Raw genomic sequence first — 10,000 nt, 5'->3', positions numbered from 1 at the left:
CCTTCCTTCAACCACACTCAGTTCCCGCCCATCCAGTCCTCCGGCCTGCCGCTGATCCCCGTCCTGCCAATCAGCGCCACCATCGCCACCAAGCTGCTCAGGTGACACATGCGTGTACACATACGGCTCAGCGGTTTGGTTCTGGAAGTAAAAAGCCCGTTCAGCTTCCCTGTAACGCCGGCGTCTTCAACGTGTGTTAAGCCAAGGACCCCTCAACCGAAAGAGGGACGGAGCAGGGACCCCCTACTACGTATACTGTAGTTAAAATTAAGTTGCATATTAAACTGGGCTGCTCAAAGCCTTTATACCTTTTCAGTGCATAGAATACTAAGCTTTTCCAATAGCTTAATCATTGTTTTTTGCAGTTTTTAAAATGTTCTTTTGCACCAAATCCAATATTGTTGTTGTTGTTGTATGGTCACAATCATAGGCGCCGATACCGTGGGTGCTCCCACGGAAAATACTGGGGGCGGGGTCAGTTTCGCTGAGAAGGTCCTTATTATTAATAATATACAGTCTCTGGTCCTGACTGAGTTTCTCCGTGTTCCAGCCAGCTGGCGGGTCCGTCCTGCCCTCCGTCATGGCGGGGGCGTCTGCCGTACGTGCGCTGCGTGGTCGGTCCAGAGTTCAGCGCTGGACGCAGAGTCAAGATGGCGGTCCACAACGTCCTGACGCCGGTCCTGCTGAACAACATCTTCTCCTCTCTGACGGGCCGAGTCGAGCCAGGTACGCTCTTGGCTCGGTGGTGTTTTAAGCCCCCAACGGCGACTTCAAGGCACCTAACCCTAACTTTAACCGTAACCATAACTTTAACCCTAACTTTAACCATAACTTTAACCCTAACCGTAACCATGGCTGTGTCTCAAACCGCCTACCTGCACACTTCAAACACTTAGTTTTAAGTATATCGTGTAGATAACGCAAAAAGTCAGAGCACTGAAAGTACCAGGATGACCCCCTAAAAACGGTCAAAAAGTTCAGTGTGGAGCGATGGACGCTATTCGCACTAAACGGGCGCCGTCTGGACTACAAAGCGGAAAGGGGAGGGACCAGGGACGTAGACCGGCAGCTGATTGGACGAACGCGTCACGTGGGTCTGGCTTCTCCCGAATTTCACACCCGAGCATAATGGCGGCTCGTTGAGAATACGATCTCATATTGGACTAAAATAGTTCACCGAAACGTGTTTCTGAAAACATTTTAAGAGAGAAATAGGCCGTGCAGCTGCTGAATCTGTCTTCATTTCAGATCAACAAAGGTCAGTTTAAAAGATTTTCGTCAGATTTTGAGAGGCGGCGAGCCGAGCGACCGCTACTCATTTCCGGTAAGTATTTTAACGTAAGTGTTCCTTTTGGGACATTACTAACCATCCAAAGTGGGCACTACGGCAGGAAGTGGTCAGTGACCATTAGCTGTGTAGTGACGGAAGTAGGCGGAATGAGACACAGCCCATAATTTTAACCCTAACTATAACCATAACCATTGCCGCGTTGCCTGGAATGCGACGTTGGGGGCTTAAAGGAACACGCCGACTTATTGGGACTTTAGCTTATTCACCGTATCCCCCAGAGTTAGACAAGTCCATACATACCCTTCTCATCTCCGTGCGTGGTGTAACGCTGTCTGACGGCTCCACCGGTAGCTTAGCCTAGCACAGATCATGCAGGTGAACGGTTCCAGTAACCCTATTGCTCCGAATTGTGACAAAAGTGACAAAATAACGCCACCATGTTCCTATTTACATGTTGTGATTTGTAGAGTCACAGCGTGTACAAATAACAAGGTCACATGACACACAGCCATCTTCTAACCGTATACATACTGGGAACTATATTCTCAGACAGGCGAAGCACTGCTGCTCTCTGCTCGGTGCTTCTCAGGTGCTGCGAGCAGATCATTCCGCCCAAGTACTATATTCTTCTACCTGAGAATATAGTTCCCAGTTTGTTTACGGTTAGAAGATGGCTGTGTCTCATGTTACGTTGTTTTTTGTACACGCTGTGACTCTACAAATCACAACATGTAAATAGGAACATGTTGGCGTTTAATGTCACTTATTCGGAGCAGTAAGATTACTGGAACCATTCACCTGCATGTTATGTGCTGGCCTGATGCCGCTGGAACCGTCAGACAGCGTTACAACACGCACGGAGATGAGAAGGGTATGTATCGACTTGTCTAACTCTGGGGGTTACGGTGAATAAGCTAAATTCCCAATAAGTCAGCGTGTTCCTTAAAAACACCAAACACCACTCTCTTGGCTCAATGGTGTTTTAAGCCCCCAACGTGTCCTTCCAGGCAGCGCTGCGACCGTTGACTTCAAGGCACCATAACCCTAAACTTAACCATAACCATAACCAGCAGTATATTTTAAATAAGGGCTGTTTTATAGGCACATTTTAAACTCCATAGCTCTAAAAATGTTCAGAGCGTGAGCCTGGAGAGCAACAGAGCCTGGACCACGGCGGAGATAGCGGAGATAGCGGAGATAGCGGAGATAGCGGAGATAGCGTGGGTGCTTGGGTGCAGCCGCCCCAGGGCCACGTGCAAATTAGGGGCCCCTGAAACGCCGCCGATCTTACGTCACTTGACGAGAACGGGGCCCTCGCCAAGTGACACGTTGCAGATTATTAGCTGAAAGAAGCTAATTACTGCACATGATCTCACGTTGTGATAATCCAGCTCTTCTTATCAAACATATATACAATAGTGCCATGTCAGTTATATAGCGTGGCACTGATTGAGAGCTCTTGGCCTGTTCAGGACGATCGCTGTCCATCAGCTGTCACTGTCCATCAGCTGTCACTGTCCATCAGCTGTCTCTGTCCATCAGCTGTCACTGTCCATGGTGCTGAAACATTTTTACTTGACTGGCAAACTTCTTTCTTTGTTCATCAAACACAAACTTGTCAAAAAATGTGGCTTTTCCTTGTGTTTTATTTGACTTATAGGCTTACTTGGCTCAACAAGTGGCACATTATAAAGTGCATTCATCATAATTTTAAAATGACTTGGTAGTAGAGGTGCACCGATAGACCGACCGGTAACCGGAATTGGCCGGTTTTCACGTGCTCGGCCATGACCGGTGACCGGCAGGTCAGTCTGACATATGGTGATTTCATGCCGGTCAACGCTCCAATTAACTGACAACATAAGTTATACCAGTTACAGTTCTCCAGGACGCACGCACACACGGACGCCACAGCTAGAGGTGCAACGATTAATCGATTAATCGATTAGTTGTCAACTATTAAATTAATCACCAACTATTTTGATAATCGATTAATCGTTTGAGTCATTTTTTTATTAATAAAAATCAGATTTCTCTGATTGCAGCTTGTTAAATGTGAATATCTTCTAGTCTCTTATCTCCTCTGGGACAGGAAACTGAATATCTTTTGAGTTTTGGACAAACTGAGACATTTGAGGACGTCCTCTTAGGCTTTGGGAAACTCTGTTCCACATTTTTCACCATGTTTTGACATTTTTATAGATCAAACAACTAATCGATTAATCGAGAAAATAATCAACAGATTAATCGACTATGAAAATGATCGTTAGTTGCAGCCCTAGCGACAGCACGGTCTCTTTGTCCTTTCTCTCAACTTCTCCGCCGTGTGTCGGCGCTATTCTCCCACATGTAGGAACCTGGTGAATTAACCTGCAACATGTCAGCTGTTTGGGAATTCTTCAGCGTGTGTGCAGAAGATAACAAGTTTGCAATATGCAACACCTGCCATCAGCCATATTCTAACCGTATATAAACTGGGAACTATATTCTCAGAAGGCGAAGCTCTGCTACTTCTGTTACTTGGGCGGAGTGATCTGCTCGCAGCACCTGAGAAGCACCGAGCAGAGAGTAGCAGTGCTTCGCCTTTCTGAGAATATAGTTCCCAGTTTATATACGGTTAGAAGATGGCTGTGTGTCATGTGACCTTGTTATTTGTACACCCTGTGACTCTACAAATCACAACATGTAAATAGGAACATGTTGGTGTTATTTTGTCACTTATTGGGAGAAGTAGGCTAGATGGAGCCGGTTACCTCCAGGATCTGTGCTAAGCTAGGCTAGATGGAGCCGGTTACCTCCAGGATCTGTGCTAAGCTAGGCAGATGGAGCCGGTTACCTCCAGGATCTGTGCTAAGCTAGGCTAGATGGAGCCGGTTACCTCCAGGATCTGTGCTAAGCTAGGCTAGATGGAGCCGGTTACCTCCAGGATCTGTGCTAAGCTAGGCTAGATGGAGCCGGTTACCTCCAGGATCTGTGCTAAGCTAGGCTAGATGGAGCCGGTTACCTCCAGGATCTGTGCTAAGCTAGGCTAGATGGAGCCGGTTACCTCCAGGATCTGTGCTAAACTAGGCTAGATGGAGCTGGTTACCTCCAGGATCTGTGCTAAGCTAGGCTAGATGGAGCTGGTTACCTCCAGGATCTGTGCTAAGCTAGGCTAGATGGAGCCGGTTACCTCCAGGATCTGTGCTAAGCTAAGCTACCGGTGGAGCCGACAGAGAAGGGTATGTATGGACTTATCTAACTCTGGGGGTTACGGTGAATAAGACAAAGTCCCAATAAGTCGGTGTGTTTCTTTAACAGTGGTGATGTTGTGTATAGTTTAGGGTCCTCGCCACCACGACTTGAATGGTCTTCTTTTGACTGAAAGTACTGCCAAACTACACTTTTTCTGCTCACGAGCTCCATTTCCACTTTCTCACAGCCTACTGCATTGAACGCTCCACCTACGTAAACACCTTCCCGTAATCAACGGCGCCGTCATTACGGCGACCAGCGTAGGGTTCGGTTCGGTGGGAAAACATTCTAAGGTTCGGCAGAAACCCAACCCCGTCAAAAAGCCCAATATTCAGCCGAATCAGAAGCCGAAATCCTGGATTCGTTGCATTAAAAACTAAACTAAAACTTCCCTGACATCAGCTTTGTTTTGAGGCTCGCTGAGTTTGTTCCATCATTCATCAAAGTGAAGATTGACCTGATCATGTGTCTTCATCTCTCTGTCAGACCAGTACATCATCCTGGGAGCTCAGAGGGACTCTCTGGGTCCCGGCGCCGTGACGTCCGGAGTCGGGACAGCACTCTTGCTGGAGCTGGCGCGAACTTTCTCCGCCATGGTGAAGAACGGTAAGATGACACAGGTGTGCTTCACAGAGGCGATAGACCTCAACAGTCCATAAGGATTTAGAATATCAGTCATAATGTCTAAACCATCTGAGGTAGACTGACCCCGAGCTACGTGGTCTAAACCATCCCATAATGTCTAAACCATCCCATAATGTCTCAACCATCCCATAATGTCTAAACCATCCCATAATGTCTAAACCATCCCATAATGTCTGAACCATCCCATAATGTCTAAACCATCCCATAATGTCTAAACCATCCCATAATGTCTAAACCATCCCATAATGTCTGAACCATCCCATAATGTCTACACCATCCCATAATATCTAAACCATCCCATAATGTCTAAACCATCCCGTAATGTCTAAACCATCCCATAATGTCTCAACCATCCCATAATGTCTCAACCATCCCATAATGTCTAAACCATCCCATAATGTCCAAACCATCCCATAATGTCTCAACCATCCCATAATGTCTCAACCATCCCATAATGTCTCAACCATCCCATAATGTCTCAACCATCCCATAATGTCTGAACCATCCCATAATGTCTCAACCATCCCATAATGTCTCAACCATCCCATAATGTCTAAACTAAACCATCCCATAATGTCTCAACCATCCCATAATGTCTAAACTAAACCATCCCATAATGTCTCAACCATCCCATAATGTCTGAACCATCCCATAATGTCTGAACCATCCCATAATGTCTAAACCATCCCATAATGTCTCAACCATCCCATAATGTCTCAACCATCCCATAATGTCTAAACTAAACCATCCCATAATGTCTCAACCATCCCATAATGTCTAAACTAAACCATCCCATAATGTCTAAACCATCCCATAATGTCTCAACCATCCCATAATGTCTCAACTATCCCATAATGTCTCAACCATCCCATAATGTCTCAACCATCCCATAATGTCTCAACCATCCCATAATGTCTCAACCATCCCATAATGTCTAAACCATCCCATAATGTCTGAACCATCCCATAATGTCTCAACCATCCCATAATGTCTAAACCATCCCATAATGTCTCAACCATCCCATAATGTCTCAACCATCCCATAATGTCTAAACTAAACCATCCCATAATGTCTAAACCATCCCATAATGTCTAAACTAAACCATCCCATAATGTCTCAACCATCCCATAATGTCTAAACCATCCCATAATGTCTAAACCATCCCATAATGTCCAAACCATCCCATAATGTCTAAACCATCCCATAATGTCTCAACCATCCCATAATGTCTCAACCATCCCATAATGTCTCAACCATCCCATAATGTCTCAACTATCCCATAATGTCTCAACCATCCCATAATGTCTCAACCATCCCATAATGTCTCAACCATCCCATAATGTCTGAACCATCCCATAATGTCTAAACCATCCCATAATGTCTAAACCATCCCATAATGTCTGAACCATCCCATAATGTCTAAACCATCCCATAATGTCTAAACCATCCCATAATGTCTGAACCATCCCATAATGTCTAAACTAAACCATCCCATAATGTCTAAACCATCCCATAATGTCTAAACTAAACCATCCCATAATGTCTGAACCATCCCATAATGTCTAAACTAAACCATCCCATAATGTCTAAACCATCCCATAATGTCTCAACCATCCCATAATGTCTAAACTAAACCATCCCATAATTTCTAAACCATCCCATAATGTCTCAACCATCCCATAATGTCTACGTGGTTGTGTAACGAAGGTTTCCCTTCATAGGACCCTTTTTTTCTGGAAAAGGGTCCTATGTTCCCCGCAATCTATCAATCTTTACAGTAGACTCTCAGCGTGGCCAGCAGGCCTACCGTCGCATGGCCCACCTTAGCTCCCACCCCTAATCGTATTGTCTTGTGGAGAGTTTAGGGTTAGGGTTAGGGTTAGGGTTAGGCAAGTCCATTTCACTTTGGGAAAAAGCGTCTGCTAAATACCTGTCTTTAACCTTTTAACCCTTATTTGTTGAGCGTCGCGACGCACCTCAACTATCGCACGTTGAAAGTGAAAGAAAACATGTTGGAGCCTGCTCTCTCTGGGTGTGCTTATAAATTAAATAATGAGTTTGTGATCCAAGTTTTTTCATTGCTGATTGAACTAACATTCATTGAAAGGATCCCTTGGTCCAAGATAAAGTGACATAATTAGCAGAGCAGCCAAAGAGCTGCATGCAGCTCGAGACCTGCGTGTTTGCCACCCCTGACCTAATCTTTCCTCGTCTAGGCCTATTTGCATATGCACGTCAAACAGCCCGTAGGCCTACATAGGCCTATTTGCCATGGAATTTGGCAGTAATGGTGGAAAAAGTAACAGACCGGGGAACATAGGATCCTTTTTTCGAAAAAGTCTCATACAAAGAGGGGAACATAGGACCCAGGGAACATAGACACGCTCCCATGGAAAGGATCCCGACAGAGATAGACCTTTCTGTTAAAGAGTAAGATCCTTTTACTCCTGTCAGTACGTATTTTCTTGCCTTTGTTTTGGTAGTTGTGGTGTTTGGTGTTTTAAGTGTGTTTGTGTTTGTGTGCAGGTTTCAGTCCCAGACGGAGTTTGCTGTTCGTCAGCTGGGACGCTGGAGATTTTGGGAACGTCGGGGCGACTGAATGGCTGGAGGTTCGTCCAATCGCAGAGGAGGAAGGAATTAACCAACCCAAAGACATTCAGAGTTCAATATAATTAATAAAAATAACAATAATGTAACCTCTGTGCTGAGTCCCCTCCCTGACCTCTGACCTCTGTTTCCAGGGTTACCTGTCCATGCTCCACCTGAAGGCCATAGCCTACTTCAGTCTGGACCAGGCCGTCATGGGTAACAGATCTCAGCCAATCAGAGAGCTTCATTAATGTGTCAGCCATTGAAAGAGATAAAGTAAATGTCTGTCTCTCTATCTGCCTGTCTGTCTTTCTGTGTGTCTGTCTCTCGGTCTGTCTGTCTGTCTGTCTGCCTGTCTGTCTCTCTGTGTGTTTGTCTGTCTGTCTGTCTGCCTGTCTGTCTCTCTGCCTGTATGTCTGTCTGTCTGTCTGCCTGTCTGTCTCTCTGTGTGTCTGTCTGTCTGTCTGCCTGTCTCTCTTCCTGTCTGTCTGTCTATCTATCTGTCTGCCTGTCGCTCTGTCTCTCTGCATGTCTGTCCGTCTATCTGCCTGTCTGTATGCATGTCTGCCTGTCTGTCTCTCTGTTTCTCTGTCTCTCTGCCTGCCTGTCTGTCTGTCTCTCTGCCTGTCTGTCTGTCTGTCTGTTACTCTGCCTGTCTGTCTGTCTGCCTGTCTGTCTGTCTGCCTGTTTGTCTGTCTGCATGTCTGTCTGTCTGCCTGTCTGTCTCTCTGTGTGTCTGTCTGTTTGTCTGTCTGCCTGTCTCTCTTCCTGTCTGCCTGCCTGTCTATCTGTCTGCCTGTCGCTCTGTCTCTCTGCATGTCTGTCTCTCTGCCTGTCTGTCTGTCTGTCTGTTACTCTGCCTGTCTGTCTGTCTGTCTGTCTGTCTGTCTGCCTGTGTGTCTGCCTGTCTACATGTCGGCCTGTCTGTCTCTCTGTTTGTCTGTCTGCCTGTCTCTTTGTCTGTCTGTCTCTCTGCCTGTCTGTCTCTCTGTGTGCCTGCCTGTCTGTCTCTCTGCCTGTCTGTCTGCAGGTGATGATGTCCTGTCGGCCTACACCAGTCCTCTACTGATCGACCTACTGGACGCTGCCATCAGACAGGTCAATAATATATTTAGTTTATATATCAGGTCAATAATATATTTAGTTTATATATCAGGTCAATAATATATTTAGTTTATATATCAGGTCAATAATATATTTAGTTTATATATCAGGTCAATAATATATTTAGTTTATATATCAGGTCAATAATATATTTAGTTTATATATCAGATCAATAATATATTTAGTTTATATATCAGGTCAATAATATATTTAGTTTATATATCAGCAGCGCCTCATAAAGGGGAAATACAGGAAAATGCACGAGGAGCATCGTGGGTAAATGAGTTTCTCCTCCATTTGGCACGTTGCTGAGTCAATATCCCGAATTCTTTTCTTGAAGTACACCAACTTGTTTTCTTAAAATATTTCAACTTTTCTTGAAGAACACCGAATTTTGTTTTGACTTTTTCTCTCTCTTTTTTTAAGACAAATCTTATCAAAAAGTAGCCTGACCAGCCAGCCCCACATCCAGATGTTGAGTCTGGGAACTCCCCATTGGCTGGGCTCAATCCGAGGGGCGGGATCAACGCCTGTCTTTCATATTCCCTGTTCACGCGATAGGATAGCTCTCCAACCAATCAGAGCAACGCTAGTCGTTAGATTAAACTTTAAACTCTGAACCCATCTTCCTTTTTTAAGAATGACTTCAGTGCCGTTCTTTGTTCTTTTCTCAAAGAAAAGCTGAACTCCAAGTCTTCCAAAGACACCAGCAGCAGCAGTCATAAGCCCCGCCCACCGACTCTATACACGATGTGATTGGCCTGACCAGAATATGGTTTTTCCTGCTCGCAAGCCAACAGAGAGTTGCTAGACGACCCTGGCTGCGTCTAGATTTCTAGGCTAATCAAAAGGGGGTCCGTGGTCTGATTTAAATCAGTTTAGGGGTCCTTCACGTGAAAGAGTGTGTGAATCACACAGGCTGAGTCCCATTCGGTGTCCTTCCGTCACTACACCGCTAATGGTCACTGACCACTTCCTGCCGTAGTCCCACTATCGATGGTTAGTGTTGTCCCAAAAGGAACACTTATGTTAAAATACTTACCAGAAATGACGAGCGGGATAAGCGTGACGAACGCAACACGTGAACGCGATTTTCCAGCTCGCCTAAAATACGGGCTTTCCTGTATGCAAATGAGT

At 45.4% G+C, this 10,000-nt stretch overlaps 1 protein-coding gene across 1 annotated transcript in view; it reads left to right on the top strand.

The window, feature by feature from the left end:
* tfr2 (transferrin receptor 2) overlaps window positions 1–10,000 on the top strand; it is a 52,025-nt gene that overhangs the window by 23,346 nt on the left and 18,679 nt on the right. Inside the window, exons 8-13 of the mRNA XM_036004546.1 lie at window positions 1–101; window positions 551–726; window positions 5,012–5,131; window positions 7,697–7,779; window positions 7,912–7,975; window positions 8,790–8,857. The exon at window positions 1–101 is cut by the window's left edge and continues 39 nt beyond it. Coding sequence (XP_035860439.1) covers window positions 1–101; window positions 551–726; window positions 5,012–5,131; window positions 7,697–7,779; window positions 7,912–7,975; window positions 8,790–8,857 — 612 coding nt within the window. The remainder of the gene's footprint in view (window positions 102–550; window positions 727–5,011; window positions 5,132–7,696; window positions 7,780–7,911; window positions 7,976–8,789; window positions 8,858–10,000) is intronic.

Source organism: Sander lucioperca, chromosome 8 (assembly GCF_008315115.2).
Source record: "Sander lucioperca isolate FBNREF2018 chromosome 8, SLUC_FBN_1.2, whole genome shotgun sequence".
Classification (NCBI taxonomy): domain Eukaryota; kingdom Metazoa; phylum Chordata; class Actinopteri; order Perciformes; family Percidae; genus Sander; species Sander lucioperca.
Note: the sequence above shows the minus strand (reverse complement) of the source record. Positions and strands in the feature narration are given on the sequence as shown.